Source organism: Lissotriton helveticus, chromosome 8 (genome assembly GCF_964261635.1).
Source record: "Lissotriton helveticus chromosome 8, aLisHel1.1, whole genome shotgun sequence".
Classification (NCBI taxonomy): Eukaryota; Metazoa; Chordata; class Amphibia; order Caudata; family Salamandridae; genus Lissotriton; species Lissotriton helveticus.
Window position 1 is genome coordinate 640,172,562 of NC_136069.1, and position 17,080 is coordinate 640,189,641.

The window sequence follows — 17,080 nt, forward strand, 5'->3', positions numbered from 1 at the left end:
TAATGGCTGGCAGTCTGAAAAGGGACAGGTGCTGTCTATTCTGAAGATAACCTCTTTTATGATGTCCATGCAGTCAGGAGGCAGGTTTAAGTAGCCAAACTCTATGACTTCAGGAGCCATATTGCAAGGCTCAACTTCTGCGGATCCGGGTGCTGAATGTCTCCATGGCTCTGAGTGAGGAGACTGGGTGTGAGTCTGAGGCGCTCGTGGGGAACTACGGAGAGTTCGAGGAACGTGGTGTACCACGCTTGCCTTGCCCACGTTGGAGCAACCAGGATGAGCGCCATGGAGTGTTGCCTCAGTTTGCGTGCCACTAGCGGTATGAGTGGAGCTGGAGGAAAGGCGTACACAAATCTGTTCGACCAGTTCATCAATATCGCATTGCCCTGAGACTGCGGGTGTGGGAACCTGGCGGCGAAGGTGCGGCATATTGCATTTTCGCGTGTGGCGAAGAGGTCTATCTCTGGATGACCCCCCGTTGGAAGTACGGCTGGAGCACCGAGGGGTGCATCTCCCACTCGTGCATCTGATGGCTGTGTCTGCTGAGCAAGTCGCCATCTGGTTGTCCTTTCCTGGGAGGTGTTCCGCCATGAGGAACATGTTCCTCTGAATGGCCCACTTCCACATGCATTGTGCTAGGTGTGACAATTGTGGAGAGTGTGTCCCCCCTTGCTTCTGGATGTAATACATCGCAGTCATGTTGTCCGTCCGGATCAACACGACTTTGTTACAGAGATGCAACTTGAACGCCTTCATCGCCATGAAGATCGCCATCAGTTCCAGCAGGTTGATGTGCATCTTCTGCTGTTGCGGTGTCCAAAGTCCCTGCACTGTGTAATGGAGGACATGCGCTCCCCAGCCCTGGAGAGATGCGTCCGTTGTCAGTACTATCTGTGGTACAGGCTCTTGGAACGGTCGTCCCCTGCAAAGGTTTTGTGTGTTCCACCAATGCAGAGAGTTGTACGCACGACCGGTCACCAACACTAGGTCTTTTAGTTGTCCTTGAGCCTGGTTCCACTGACGCGCTAAGCATTCCTGGAGCGGACGCATGTGTAGCCTCGCGGGACTATAAAGATGCAAGAGGCCATCATGCCTATTAGCTGCATGAACACCTGTGCTGGGAGTGAGTGTTGTGGCCTGAATCATCAGCACCTGCATGCTGTTGACTCTTGCTAAGTTGGGGTGCGCTGTGGCAGCGAGCGTGTTTATCTCTGCGCCTAGGTACTGCTGTACGTGTGCGGCTGCAGATGAAACTTTGGGTAATTGAGTGAAAATCCCAGACTGTGTAGGAGGTGGATTGTGCTGGACATGTGGTCAGCACACTGCTGGGCTGACTTTGCTTGTCGTCCAGATACGGATAGACATGTATGTGCTGTCTCCGAAGATGCGCGGCCACTGTCGCCAAACACTTTGTAAACACTTTAAAGGCTGTAGTGACCCCGAAAGGCAGGACCTTGAACTGGTAATGCTGGTTGTTGATGGTGAACCGGAGATATTTCCTGTGACTGGGGTGAATGGGAATGTGGAAGTAGGCATCCTTTAGATCTAGGGTTACTAGGAAATCTCCTTGCCTGAGCAATGGCAGAACTTGCTGTAACGTGAGCATGTGAAAGTGTTCTGATAGGATATATTGGTTTAGGGGCCTGAGGTCTAGGATGGGCCTGAGGGATCCGTCCTTTTTTGGTATTAAAAAATACAGAGAGTACACCCCTGTTCCTTGCTGTTCTACAGGCACGAGCTCTATGGTCCCTTTTTGCAGCATGGAGATGACCTCCTGCTGCAATAAGTGCATGTGCTCTGTGGACATAGGATGGTGCCTTGGGGGAATGTTGGGTGGAGTAGAAGTGAGCTCTAGACAATAGCCGTGTTGTATAAGTTCTCTTACCCACCTGTCTGTGGTTATGCTTTCCCAGACTGGCAGGAACTGCTGGAGTCTCCCCCCGACCGGTGTTATATGGGCGGGGGGCAGTGACAAGACGTCACTGTTTGTTAGTGGCGGAGGATCTGGCATTATTGTTTCACGTCCCCTGCCTTTGGTACTGTTTCCATGGTATCCACCCCTATTTGTCTTGTTATAGGTGGTCTGCGTGCCTCCCTTGTTGTACTGGGCTTGTTGTGACGCTTGTCCTCTTGAGGCTCCCCTATTACCGGAGCGACGAAAGGAACCGCCCCTGAACTGCTGAGACTGCAGAGCCCCCATGGATTTCGCAATTTCAGTGTCCTTTTTAATCTTCTCAAGAGTGGTGTCTACTTCTGGACCAAAGAGGAAGTCAGGGTTTACTGGCTGATTGAGCAGGTTAGTTTGGATTTCTGATTTAAATCCAGAGATGCGGAGCCAGGCATGCCTCCTTAGCATAACGCTAGTGTTAATGGCCCTAGCTGCTGTGTCGGCTGCACTTAATGGGCGCGTTGGAGATTAACTTGCCCTCCTGTATAAGCATTTCTGCTCCCTCCTTGTAAGTATCTGGAAGGTGTTGAAGGAGCTGCTCTAAAGTGTCGTAGTGTGCCCTGTCATATCTTGCTAACAGGGCTTGTGTATTGGAGATCCTCCAAATATTAGCAGCCACACGTTTTCCAGAGGCTTCAAAGATCTTTGACGCTTTGTCCGGAGGAGGAGCATCACCCGTTGTTTGTGAGTTCGCTCTCTTGCGAGCATTAGCCACCACCAAGGAGTCCAGGGGGAGTTGGCCCTTGATGTAGGTAGGGTCCACGGGCGCCGGCCGGTACTTCCGTTCAATTCTTGGGTTTACCACCCTTGCTTTAGTTCACTCTTTAAAAATGTCACTTGCATGTTTGAGCACACCCTTGAGCATAGGTAGAGTTTTTACAGATCTTTCTGACGTGGAGAATGTATCAAAAAGGAAGTCCTCCTCTACAGGGTCAGCGTGCATATCTACGTCATGGTTATGTGCCGCCCTTTCAATGAGTGCGTTGAACGCAGCAGTGTCCTCAGCAGGGGAAGTTTTGACCGCATATGACTGAGTGTCAGGGGTGGTGTGAGGTTTACCAGGGTCAACGGTGTCAGCCCATGGCTGGGACTCATCTTGATCCGTGTCCATGGGGTAGTTGAACTGCTCTTCATTGTCTCCTTCCTCCACATCCTCAGTGACTGTAGTGGGTGAGTAGGAATATCCCTGCCCATAAGTGTGTATAGGCTCAAAAAGAATTGGAGAGGTAGTAGAGTCTCTCTTTTTCTTGAGTGGTATTTTGTATGGCTCCATAGGTGTTGCAGGTCTGATTTCCCGTTTGTAAACGGTGAGCCTGCCTGATTCTGAGTCAATGTACAACTTTGTCTGTTCGTTGTAGCTTGGTGGCTGGAACTCGACGTCTTCGGTCCGAGGCTTGTCGGGTGCAGCTATTGACGTGGACTTGGATGAGTCGGTAGCTCTTTGGATTTGCACAGCCTTAGGTCTAGCCGTCGGGGGGAGTCCGTATTTGATACACGCCAAAGGCATCGGTGACGGACCGATTTGCGTCGAAGACTTTGACTTCGACCCGACCGACTCCGACTGGTCCGCGTGCTTTTGCAGTCTTGTGGAGTCGACGCGTTGCCGCGGAGCAGGGACGCTGGTGCTGGTGTCGGAGGTTTGTTCCCTTGAGCCGATGGTTGTTCTCGGTTCGAAGGCTTTGACCAGTTGCGGCTTTTGGACCTTCGGATCGACGGCCTTTTGGGCCTTGAGTCCTTTTGAAGATTCGCCATCTTTGGAGCTGGGCCTAGACGCCGACGTGAGTGTGACGTGTTTAACGGCAGACACAGTCTTTGTCGCTCCGATCTTTGGGTCGACGCCCCCTGTCGACTCCGAAGGGTGGAGCACCCTTATTGACTTGGACGGCTCCGAAGTCTTCGATCCGAAGGCTGTTTCCAACAGTTTCGGTTTCAATTTTGGGTCTTTCCCTTTCGGTTTCGATTTCTCCACCAACAGTGGACGTTCGACCAATGGCTCCTCGGAAATGTTCTTAGTCGGGCCTTGAAGCGGGACTATAGAACGGGGTTGTAGATCTTGGCTAAGGCCTTCCGGCGATGCCTCGACCTGAGCCGTGGAAGAGTCTATATGAGGCCCCGCTACTGCGGTTGGGCCTAGCTCCTCGCTCGAGTCGTCGTCGACGGCTCCAAGGGGTAGTGCGTCGTCTCCTACCTCGATGATGTCTTCATCATGGACGTAGAGTTGTTCCTCGTCCTCGACATAGGTGGAGTCTTGTTCCGACGCAGGGTCCGAATGTTCTGGTTCGTCGTCTTGCACATTTTCGTTGTCGTCACCACCGAAGATGTTCTCAGGGTCTGGTGCCGATTCACGCGCTGACTGTCGTGCAGCGCGTCGAAGACGGAGAGTTTTCTTCGACCTGAACTTCGAACAGGCCATGCAGCTGGCCTCGTCGTGATCCGGTGAGAGACATTTGTTGCACACCGAGTGCACGTCGATGTGGGGATATTTAGAGTTACAGACGGGGCAGCGCTTGAACGGGCTCCGTTCCATCGTCGATGGGCCTTTGGCGTCGAAGACTAAAAGTCTTCCGAAGTCGAGTTCAAAGAACAGGAAAGCTGAAAGGCACCGAACGAAAGACAATACCGACGCCCCTAAGGCCTTTTGGCCTCGAAAAAGAGTAAGTATTACAAATTCCGAACGGGAGTTAAGAAGTACATCCGAACCCAATGGCGGAAAAAAACAATCTGAGCATGGAGGGGATGCCCATGCGCACTGTAGTCCAGGGAGGAGCCACCTATCTCGTGATACTTCGAAGACTCTTCCAGGACAACAATGTGCAATCATCCGGACCCAACACTAGGCGGCGATCTATGCATAGATATAAATTCAGCAGCCCACATGCCTCGAACACTTTCTTTTGCATATTAGATTCATTATTTATCTTATTTTTTCAAGCCTTCATAATTCCTGTGCCAAGTGCGCTCTAGATTAAGTAGTTTTGTTTTTGTTTCTCTAAGCTCTGTGGTGTGTCATTGGGCAAGATTATTTCTTTTTGTCCCCCACCTCATGGATAGTGAACCATGTAAATGGTTAGATTGTGTTTCCTAAAACAAAGTTCCAAGGCACTCCATATCTTCTAGATATGAAGCATTTATGAACACCGTAGGACGGAGAACAATAACTTCCTTGGCAAAAGAACAAATAAGCAAATTACTTAAGGGAAGTGTTTTTGAGTAATGCAATGCCCCTGCATCAATCAGAATAAGGAAAATATACAGAGGGATGAAGGAGGAACAGAAAAGACAATCACGTGTAAGTCCTAATAAACAAAAGAATACGCTTGTAAGGTTACATCCTTTTAATCGATGTGGTGTTGATACATATCCTGGGACTAGGAGTATTGCCTATATTTTCTAAATCAGGGGTGTTCATCATATGGCAAAAGATAGATTTTCAGAATAACCACTCATTTGCAAATTTATTCCTTTTACATTGTTTGAAATACTATGTGGATACTCTTAAACTTGCCACTGACCTGGCACTTGCCCACAAAAAACGGAAACCGCTGCTCTAGAACAAGGTCCTAGGAAAGATTTGGATATGTATTACCATCCACAGGGATGCTATATTAAAATTATTGAAAAACCTCTGCACGCTTATTTGTTCAAAGGCAGAAAGAAGGGAGGAAGTGCTTGGTTTTCTCTGGGTTGCCTACGTGAGAAAACATGAACACCAATGTAAACACTGTAGAAGGTATCCTATGTGCTTAAAGAGCACAGCTGCAGAAAGGTTTAATTAGGTCCATTAAAAATGCAGCACCTTGATATGAGCTCTTGCTGAACGCAAGTTGCCTTCATATTCGACACTTCATACTATGACACCCTCAAGCAAGCAGCAGGAAGTTGAAGAGTTTTGAAGTAATATGTTGAAAATGATGATGATGGCAGACACTAGATATTTCAGACCGCTGTGGAAGGCAGGTCAAGAAACCTATTTCAAGGAAAAACTCTTAGCAACAGGGAAACAAAGGTACATCTTGCAAAGCAGACAGCTGTGATAGAATAGTTGAATGTTGAATTCTAAATTTACTGGAGTACAATTTAAGTGTACTACATGTCATGATCTCATAATGCTGTAATGGACTACTCGTCGTAAATTACTTGTTTATAAGGTTGGAAGGGCTAGTCTATGCAAAAATGTAACCAATGAGGTATGATGAGATAATGTCAGAAGAGTTGAAGAAGAGCATGAGATGGAGAAAGTAGAAGAGGACAGTCTTACCATGTTTTTGGTCCAGCAGCTCCACCTTCTCCAGCACATCCTTTCTCATCTTAGCGAAGCGGGAGCGGGCCTCCTGCCTACAGCGCAGAACCAATCGGTACTCATAGTTGCCAGTGCCCACACGATACAATGGCTCACCAATGGCCTGTTAAAAGAGGATAGACTTTTAGTTACAGCATCTCTTCATCTGAAGTTGTGATATGTTTGAGCACAGCCGATCTCTGAAACCCCATTGTCTATCATATTTTGCTACATTAATAGGGGCTTGGGGGTATTGGCTAATGTTGCAGGCAACTACTTCAAATCCCATTTAGTACCTTCTCCTTTCTCTATAAGTATCACTTACAGGAGGGGGACTAGAGGAAAATTGTGCAATTATCGGCAAATCATTTCATCTCCTTTGTTTCAGTTTGTGAGTCTAATGAGGAGTTATTTCTAATACCAAGCACCAGCAATGACCAGTAACTATCTGAACTCCTTAACCACTTAGTGACCTTTCTTTTCAGCCCCAGATGCTACCCAATTTGCAGTTATGTGATGTAAATGTCTTCTCTTGGATTCTATGATTTTTAAAATATTTTAGATCCACTCCCCTTCCCAATGCTTATTTCTTTTCTTCTAGTTCTCTAAGGTTCTTTTGCATTCAGGCAAGAGCACTGCTATTGTTTCCACTTTAAAAAAAAGAAAAAGAAAAGCAATTTATATTTCTCAGAGTGTCATAAAACACAAACTCCCTGAGAATGCACAGCTTGAGGGGAAGTCTGCCAGCTCCAGGAATTTTTAAATGTGCATATGAGTCAACTTGACACCGCACTGTAACATTTCTATATGTAGATGGACATGCAAGACCTTTTCAGAGGCTACATTTATTTATTTGTGTCAACTTAATAAGTGATAAAATTGTGTTTTCAGCCAAATGTACAGTTTCCCTAATTTGTATATTAAGATGCATTAATATAAAAAAAAAGATAGAAAATGGGGTCTCCAGTAGTTATATTTTCTTGGGATTTATTGCTTTTTTCATATTAAAAATATACAATAAAAGGGTTCTAGGAAACCGAAAATGTGTGGAGATATTCTAATGTTTACGCAGAGAATTTAATGACAATACAACTAAAAGCAACATATGTGCAGAGTATACAACTGTTTTACAAATGAAGTCAAGTTCAGGGTCAGCTCTTCAATATCCAGTCTCTACCCTTATATGACACTCCTCCAGATTCCACTCTCAGTCCCATCTCTCTGAGCCAATTAATGCTTACAAGGGAATATGGGTCGGTATGTGTAGGGGCATAACTGAGGGATAACAGTAAAACAGTGACAACGCTAAGTCATTTGTACTAGCTGATAAGTCTAAGGACAGTTTCTTAGCCTTGGGAGGACATTTAGTGACTTCTGTAACGTATGGGTAGGAGGACACCAGTAGTTTACATAAACAATTAGAACTACTCCATTCAAAGCAGCAGGGGGGCTACAGAACAGGGCACATTTCAGAGTACATGATCTGCACATAACAATTTGACAAATCACAGTGGATGGCATAACAGTACCATTCATCCTTGAATGGAAGCAATAGCTACAGAAGCAGAGATTTTGAGTATTAAGAGTATATGATTAGAGAGGGAGGGATCAGAGAGGGATCCAAAGCAATCCTTTCCCCGAGCATGCATTCAAATACGCTATGTCCTCAGACAAGCATTATAGAACCAAGGATGAAGGGAAACCATGCAAACTTAAAAGAAGTTATCAATCCTACAAGACAGGTCGCAGGTGCACAGAAGTTGGATACAGATGGGTAGGGCTGGCCCACTGAGCACTTTACCTGGGGTGACTACACCCTGTATTATGCCACCCTCCTGTGGGAGCGGGCATTGAGCTAGACCAGATTGGAGGGGTCCCCCCATCTTCAAGATGGCATGTACTGAAAGATGTGCTTCATCTCGCCTCCTCCACCTTCGGGGTGAAGTTGGCAGAGGTGGGCACACCTGCTATTCTCCTGAGTTTTCTCGACGGTTTCCCATCCAAAGTCGGGGTATAAACCAGGGGCTGCCATCAGCTGCTAGCAGCAGAGGCTGGGGGTTGCTTTACAAAGGCAGGAGGCCTTTGAAGCTTCTCCCTTCAAGCACTGGCCCATCCTGGAGAGGAGATGTGACACCTCTGCCCAGGATGTGCATGGTTTCTGGTCCAAGAGAGCAGGGGCTCTCCACCCAGGGGCCCTGAAACATGTTGGGTGGTGGCTGGCTGCTTACAGCCAGTCAGAAACCCCCACCAGGCTTGGAAGGTTTTCAGGGGGCCCCTCTGAAGTGCCCTCTAGGTCATGGTACAATAAATCACACACTGGCATCAGTGTGGATTTATTGAGGAGTAGTTTGCTACCAAACGCTCCTGTGTTCAGTGAAGCCACCAAGGGTGCTGTGGAACCAGAGTTGTCGAATTTCCACCCATGTACTCTCTATGGCTTCACTGGCACTTACAATATGAAGGAATGGACCCCAATATTGTAGGGGCATATATGCTCAGCAGATATGCCCTGACCTGTGGTATAGTGTACCTTGCATTAGGGCTATGAGGCCTTCTAGAGGGGTGGCTCACCTATGCCTTCAGGTAGTGCTGGCTGGCATGGCACCCAGGCAGGGTGCCATGTCTACTTTGCCATTTTCTCCCTCACAGGGGCATGCAAGCTGCAAGGGCAGTGGCATGGTCCCAGCGAGAGGGTTCAAGGGGACCCTCTTCAGCTGCCAGGACCTAGGTACCCAGAGTACCATTTACTAGGGACTTTCACTCCAGTACAGAGATCTGGGCCTAAATCCATTGTTTGCTGTAGCACAGTGTCTTTACTGAGCTTCACTGTCTTGGGCCTGATACATTTGTGTCACCTTCCAGGTTATTTTATGACAACCAAATTATGTACACATTGTTTTATAGACTATTTTTTAACAATAATCAGTTCAGCATTAACTTATAAATAATACATGTATTTTTTAGTTCGGTTTAGTTTAGTTTTGCTTCTGGGCTTCACATCTCCTTCTCTGCGTTCTTGATATTAGTTTTATTTCTGGTCTTTGTGCAAAGCTATGATGGTCTCTTTAAAGGTGTTTTCTGCATCAATGTGTGATTATAGTAGGATGCAGGGTTTGACCTTACCAATTACTAGTTCCTGGTGTCATGGACTGACTGTCCTCCAAATCCCTTGGGCTAGAATGTACACTGACCTGTTGCAAAGATTTAGCATAAGCAGTCTTGATTTCCAATGTCAAATCAGGGTTAAAAGAGAGTAAAAGCTTAATTCAGAGGTATCCTGCTCACATGACAGGATCCCCTCCACACAAACTATTCTGACACATGCCACCTAAAGCCTTGAATAAAGAGACACAGGTACACAAGCAAGCCATCACTTCTACTTACAATACAGCTGTACTCCTCGTCATCCATCTCCTTCACCTTCAAGCAGTAGGACTGCAAAACAAAGCCAATCCAAATATTACCAACAGTTAATCTTCTACTGTGCTAATCTCAAACCAGCACCATCTTCACCATAAGCAGCCGATGTCCCACCCTCAGTAACATATGTATGGCTCCCTGGACTAATGAGCACCAGAGTTCACTTATCCTACTCACACACACACACAATGGTAACAGATCAGTGTGTGGTTTTGCAGAGTACGTTTTGAGCTGGTTTAATTACAAGGATATTAAACACTTCCTTTCCTTCCCTGGTTGAGTCCTCATTTTGGAGTCTGCTGCATAGCTTTTAATCATGTCTTTGTGCACCAAGAGCCAATTAACATGACTGGGGCATTGTCCGTAGGATCAATGAATTGAAATTCATGTTATGTTGTCAGGAAGGCAGGGTTAGGGCATAACTGTGCGAGTCATCCCCTCCAAAACCACCACTTGACAGATTGCTGTTTAGCAGCTAATGTATCCAAGATAAAAAAAAAAAATGTTACTTACCTTAAAAAGATCTTCATTGCCTCCCAGTGACAAGCGATTTTAACTCATGGTCAAAAATGTGTGTTGAGCTAGGAATCTGATAAAAAATTCCAGGTCATTCCGTACATCTCTCTTAGCGCTTTTCCAGTTCATACCCTTTACAAATTTCTCTGCCTTGGTTTTGCTTGATGCTTGCTGATCCAATCCACTAACCACGACAAGTGCACCCTTCTCTCCTCTGGCCCTTTTAGTATTCAAGTTATTCACAGTTAATATTAAGCGATCTTTTCTGTAGCACCCCATTACCATCCATGTGGTTTCTAAGCTCAGTAATTAAGGGGTGTTGCCAATGCTCCATTTCAAAATACTGCATTAACCAAAGCTTGGAAGGATGGAAGGTGAAGATCTGCAGGTCACATTAGATTTCAGCAACAAGTCTTAACTTACTGAATAATCATGGCAATTTGCCTCTTCCCTTTTCTAATCTGTCTCTGTGTGACACAAGTAGACTGTGGTCTTCCTGCTTGTGAGTCAGTTCAGTTACGTAGTCCCTCCATGTCCCAGGATTATGAGCCCATGCACTAATCCAACACTCCGTGCTAAGTGCATCTAGTTTCCTTTGTTTTTGCTTTCACCACAACCTCCAGTATTTCTGCCCTTGCACTTACAGTGCCTCATGTCAACCCATGCCACATTTTATCTCCTTTCCAAGGTTTCAACATTTCGTCCCTACTTCTGTACCCTTGCTCTGTAGCAGATGGCTGCTCCTTCACAACACTGTTCTTTCCTCAGGATAAAAGGGAAAAGTCCCTTGCATGGTGATGGAAATGTTCCCTTGCCTGGAGGGCTTAACTGCAATGATTTCTGAATCCCTGGTGCTGAATTTTGTTGTCATGGGCGAACATGAATCATGCTTGTGGGCCATGCCATAGGCCGGTCTCACAGATTGCTATATAGTGTAGTGATCAATGAAAGTGAACAGGCCTTTTTACATGTGTCACTGTAGTGAGGCCTGCATACCCACTCATGCAAAGTTTCACTGCTGTGTGGTTAACTCAAGTTTCAAGTTTAAATACTTTATTCGACAACATTGTCATAAAAGCATATCCCTAAGCTATACAAATATAAATACTAGTCTAGAAATAAAAAAGTATTAAATTCTAAGCAGTTTATACTTTGTTGGCGAATAAGACAAAAAATAATCAATTTTAAAATAGAGACACAGCACAAAGTTTAAATCACAGGGTCTAGTAATTCATTAGTTCGTAGGAGTTTTAAAGTGCGCGTGCGTATTATCCATGCCCACCCCATGTATTTAGCCACTGCAATTGCAAGATTAGGGGCACAGTTTGATCTTAAAATCCTTAAGGCGTCCAAACATTTCCTAGTGCCCAAATTTCTGCAAGCAGGCTTCAACCATCTATTCCTTGGGGCAGCATATAAGGGGCATACAAATAGAAAATGTGGGATATCTTCTACATGAATTTTACAGTAAAAACAAGTATTTACATTATCCGGACACCAATTGGCTGTGAAAGCATTTACGGGTAAAGAGCCAATTCTAAACTGGAAATACAGTTTCCTATCTAGGGGCTTGGAGATCAAATCCCAAAACTGTTCAAATTTCGGGATTGTTTTAACTTCCAAGAACTGGGATGTCAAGGCAGATGATTGATCAGAAGTCAATGCAGCATTGTTTATCATGTCCCAGTACAATTTTTTCAACATAATCTTAGACGGAAAATCGTCTGGGTCTACTGCAGACCATAAGTGTTCAAGGTGCAACTTTTGAAGTAATGTCCTCACTTCTTTAAGCCAAAGTACTTTGTGAAAGGTATCAGAATTATCAACATCCAAGAGGGCAGCTGCGTAAAGGCTCAACTCAGGAGTAGTTTTTATGCGCCTCCAATACAGAAGGGGACGCAGTCTGGCCATATCCTCGACCCTTTTCCTCCCAAGATTGTAATGGAGTGGGGTCGAGGGAGTACTCTGAGGAGCACCAATTATGCGCCGTAAGAATTTGTTCTCAGCAACTGCTAAGGTGTTCAAATTGGAAAAACCCCATAATTCTGAACCGTAGAGGCATGCACCCAGAACTTTCATGCCATAAATCTCCAATATGGGCTGAATTGGTTTGGTGTATGAAGATTTATGTTTTTGGGCAATTGCCCCTGCCAGCTGATTGAATTTTAGCACTACCAAGTCCATATGTGATCTCCAGTTCATATTAGCATTTAAAGAGATGCCTAGGTAGATAAAAGCATCCACTTCTTCCAAATAAGCCCCGTTGTAAACCATTTTCCCCTTGAATTTCATAGAAGGATTCAAATTCATAAATTTAGTCTTAGATGTGTTTATTTCCAAGCCCCGAATCCGACAGAACTCACCAAAGGCGTTTAATGTGTGGTTAACTCACCCTTGGCCTACATCAGATTAGTATGCAGAGTGTATGTGTGCCTGTGAATGGTGCAACACACGGAAGATTCTGGGTTCCATTTTGGGAGAACCATAGCTAACTGGAGGAGTATGAGGAGGTAGAAGAATCCCCTAGACAGGTTAGTGTATTGCTGCATTCCTGTGAACGGGTGGTCACACCACCGGAAGAGAGAGCCAGGCTCTTCGGTATACTTCAAAAGGGTGCTCTTCGATTCAGCGAGGTCACTGAATAGGGGTCTGGGCACATCTCAGGAAAGAGATTGGGCTGATGATAGTACCATAAAGAGCATGACTGAGGCCCTGGGGTAAATTTTTGATATGCATAGTACTCTGGCTAACATCCAGGTATGAACCTTTAGTCACTCCCATGGCCTGTGTGTGGGCGATCAGATTTGGAGTTGCTCCTACTGCGACTAACTCATTTCCAGAGAAAGGGCACAGGAGAGTCCTTCTTTTCGGCCAAAGGTTGTCATGCCCTTCCACATTGGGCAGATCATCACTTCGCCCATCCTTGAAGGGAAGAGGAGAGGCTCCACCGTCTGGACCCGAAACGTGCGCTCGCATTCTATCTGCAGCGTACACAGCAGTTCTGGGTGGATGATCAGCTTTTTGTTGGCTATGTGGGTGCCAAAAAAGGTTGGGCTGTGCACAAACGGACCATGTCCCGGTGTGTCGCTCTGTGCATCAAAGCATGTTACTCTTTGGCCAAGAAGGAGCCTCCGGGGGGGGTGAGTGCCCATTTGACCAGGGCAACTGCAGGACATTTGTCAGACAGCTACGTGGGCCTTGCTGCACACGTTTACCAAGCACTACTGCCTTGACAGTCAGGTCCGGAGAGACGGCTTCTTTGGCCGTTCTGTGCTCTGTGACTTTCTGGTGTAATCTTGTTCGCAGACCCACCACCAGGGTTGGTATTGCTGGGGTATCTATTCTAAGGTAAGGAATTTATCACTAACGTGTTTCTTTCAGATGCACAAGTTACTACTTGTGTAACGGTATATCTGTAAGAGACATTATTTAGTGACAGATTCCGTAAAGCCCCACCCATTCTGCAAACTGATTACTAGGGTTAAGGTCATTCCCTTTTAGGGCCCTATTTTTATACACCAATGGTCAGTATCTTGCATGGCTCTGCGTTTCGACGCAGAAAGTCGTGTACAGAACTGACGTCAGCGCGCTTGGGTGGCGCCTAAGTACCCTCAGTGACGTCGTCTCGGCGCTGACGACGCCAGTGACGGACGCGGAGTCGCAGGACGCCACCTATTGACACGCAGGGGTACTGCTAAGCAAAACCTTCCGGATCCAGTCTGACGCCTGGGGATATTCTAAGGTAAGGAATCTATCACTAACTTGTCTCTTTCAGTTTATGGAAACCTACCAGAATTGTAGAACCGCTGAGGACACTCGGCTTCTGTTCCCACAGGACTGTGTGTGAGGAACTCGAGGATACCCAACCGTTGGCCATGCAAGCCTGCCTGTGCAATACTCAAAGGAGACACCTGTAGCAGCCTCTGCGCCCACAAGGTAGTCTCTCATAGAGATTACGGTAATCCAGGGCCTGCTAGTGCAGGTAAGACTGACTGACAGGCTTGAAAGCCCCAAGGGAAACCTGCCTGTCATGTAGCGCTGGAACACTCTTGACTTTAATTGGAGTCAGAGTCGGACGACTAGTGGGGCTTAACCTGAATATTGCCTATAGTGAATAGGCAATAACCGCTACTGCTAGCGAGAGGGGAATGAGATTTAGGAAATCACCTATTGAAACACTAGAGCCCTGATCTCAGGACTGTGCATTGTTTGTGCAGCCATATTTTACTGTGTGATGGTATACAAAGAATCCTTTTTCCATAAAAGCAAGTATTTGACTGGACAATCATTTATTGCTGCTATTAAACATAATTTGAGGTGTGATCCTTTGTTCAATCTCGGTTCCTACCCCGCCCGTTACCGGTCCCCCAAGAAGTCTTGAATTGATTGACATGCTCTCCCACTAAAGTGCTGAGGCTGGGCTCCCGGACAACAGGAGCAAAAAGGCCACTACCATCACGGTTGGGCCCAATAGCTCCCACTTGCCCCATGACCCTCTGAATGGGGTTCTAACACCACAGTACAACTGCGTCATCATCCTCAGGTTCCTCATAAGGAACAGAAACATAGTGTTCTTTTCTATAAATCTTCATGTCACACCCACGCAGTTTCCAGGCACTCTAAATAATATTTTACTTTTGCTTGATTAAAATGTGATCAGTTTACTGATCTTGTACGGTTGAAGAACAAGTCTGCCTTGCAGGACTCAAGGTTGCGACTCTGATACATCTGATGTCAGCGGCCGGCTTTAAATTACCAAGCAAACTTGCCAGTTTGCTGAGATGCCTTCTACCACAAGGAAAGGCTCTGGTCTTCTCATTTGTCTCCAAATTAAGGTGACTGCTCTCCTTCTATCCTAAGATCATCTAACCTTGAACTTCGCCTATGCCCTGTACTCCGTGATCTGCGTGCCTTAATTTATTTTCCCAGGTTTATTTCCCTCCTGTCTTTCTGTACCCTGCACTAACACTGCACTTACTCTGTGTCAACCCACCAACAAAATCCCTTATCCTTACACATATCATCCCTAACTCTGTACCTTTGACCTTTGCCAGATCCCTACTCCCTTACTGCACAATTCTTTCCCCAGTACTGCTACACCTTTATCCTCCTTCCGTTCTTCATGATTACTACTCTTTCCTGCAGCATCTAATTCCACACTGCATTCCTGCCACTTTTAAGCATTGCGTCAGTGGAGTTTTGGGTTGCTGATGTTCTGTTTCAGAGAGGACCTTGCTTGACAGTTCAAGCTGAACTGTTGCTTGACAGTTCAAGCTGAACTGTTCCTATCGGAGAAGGCTTAAAACTGATAAGCATACAGCAGAGTCAATTCTGAGGTGGCATGGAGGGCAAACGAATGATGAATTGCAATCCTACCCCTAGTGACTGCCAGTGGTCAGATTTACGGCAAACATTCCTCCCATCACCTTTTGTGTGTTTATTGTATTGGATTTCATCATCAAATATCAATAAGATCTTTGTTGGAGACCCTGAAGGGAGTGAAATTACTGGTAAGATAGTGGGTAGTCAGATTTTTAATTGCTGCCATTCAAATGTATCCTCCCATCACATTTTGTTTGTCCGGTACAATAAGCCTAAAATAATGAGCAGCACATATGATCTATCCCACTCTTTGCTACAGAGACACAACAAAGGTAAACAATGATTCCCGTACTAAGGAAATAATACTCACAAGATACTCAAACTTGACATCCAGGTACTTGCGAATTGTCAGCTTGGTGTCGGGAATGGCTTTGTTGAGGTATGTGTTCAGGTCGTTAAGCATCTATGAAAGGAAGCAAGGGGGACACAAAGAATCAAGACGTATCAGGTGCTCCACTGGGTGTTACAGATTATCACAGCTCAGGTCATCTTAACACTCAACTGCAGTATATCATTCTACTCTGGGATTAAGCCTTAACACACAACTGTCACATTCTGCATAACTCATGACTAGCAGCACACACAGGTATTGCAGTATCAGAAGCCACACAGAGCAATTAAGACACATCTCGATAATGCATCGCAGCACTGACTTCTCTGTCAGTACTGCACCAGCTACAATGTTACTCTAGCACCTGCCACACAATCCTGTCATTGTACTTCCTTTCTCAGCTGCAGCACTCTGAACACCTACACCTACATAACTGTCGGAAATCAATGTCAGCCAGTCACACCATCATCAAGGCAGAATATTGACTCATCATAGTACAGGGGCAAGCAGTTCTGCCAATGAGGCAAATCATGATATGAAGCATTGGCTTGGTTTACAGTCCTTGTTCACATACAAAAATGCACCCAGGCAGTAGGTTTCACTCCTTGAGCACCCTCTTCTAGTCTGATATTGGTACCAAAAAAGCAGCTCAGCCACCTACCATTTAGCCGACATGTGGCAGTCTAAGCAACAAACACTAACGCGCACCTCAATCATGACTTACTCCACCACCTGGTACTTTACTACTGCGAAATAAGCCCAACTCTGAATATACCACAATCCTACGGAACCACCGCTTACAAAAGCCCAGGATTTGGGGGGAATGATGGAATCAACTAACATTTGTGTTTGTTTCAAGGAGGCTTCATCCACCCTCCCAGTTCCCTGATGTTACCGGCTTGATGGTCTTTAGCATTCGGATCCCAAACTTCTCAATATTGCGGTGTGCATCGGCAAACTTGACAAAGGCTTCACTGGCAGCAGGCTGGGGTTCCCGTACCCCAATCACTGAGAAGACATCCCCAAAGGCTGTTAAGGTGGAGAAGGAAGAATAAAAAAGATTGAAGTGGTCCTCAAAAGAAAGCAGCGCTGGAAAGCAATTTTATGGGAGGCGGGGGCCGAGTGACAACTGCAGACATAATTTCAAAGTTACTGAGCAACATGGATGTTCACAAATCATCCGAAAAAGGCTAATCCAACTGTC

General features: G+C 45.9%; 1 protein-coding gene across 2 annotated transcripts in view; it reads right to left on the bottom strand.

Annotated features, from left to right (window-relative positions):
• LOC144772859 (PRKCA-binding protein-like) overlaps positions 1 to 17,080 on the bottom strand; it is a 126,650-nt gene that overhangs the window by 18,145 nt on the left and 91,425 nt on the right. For both annotated transcript variants that reach the window (XM_078657496.1, XM_078657497.1), the window contains 4 exons: positions 16,772 to 16,905; positions 15,856 to 15,948; positions 9,612 to 9,662; positions 6,207 to 6,351 (listed from right to left, as the gene is read on the bottom strand). In XM_078657496.1, the coding sequence (XP_078513622.1) occupies positions 6,207 to 6,351; positions 9,612 to 9,662; positions 15,856 to 15,948; positions 16,772 to 16,905 (423 nt within the window). The remainder of the gene's footprint in view (positions 1 to 6,206; positions 6,352 to 9,611; positions 9,663 to 15,855; positions 15,949 to 16,771; positions 16,906 to 17,080) is intronic.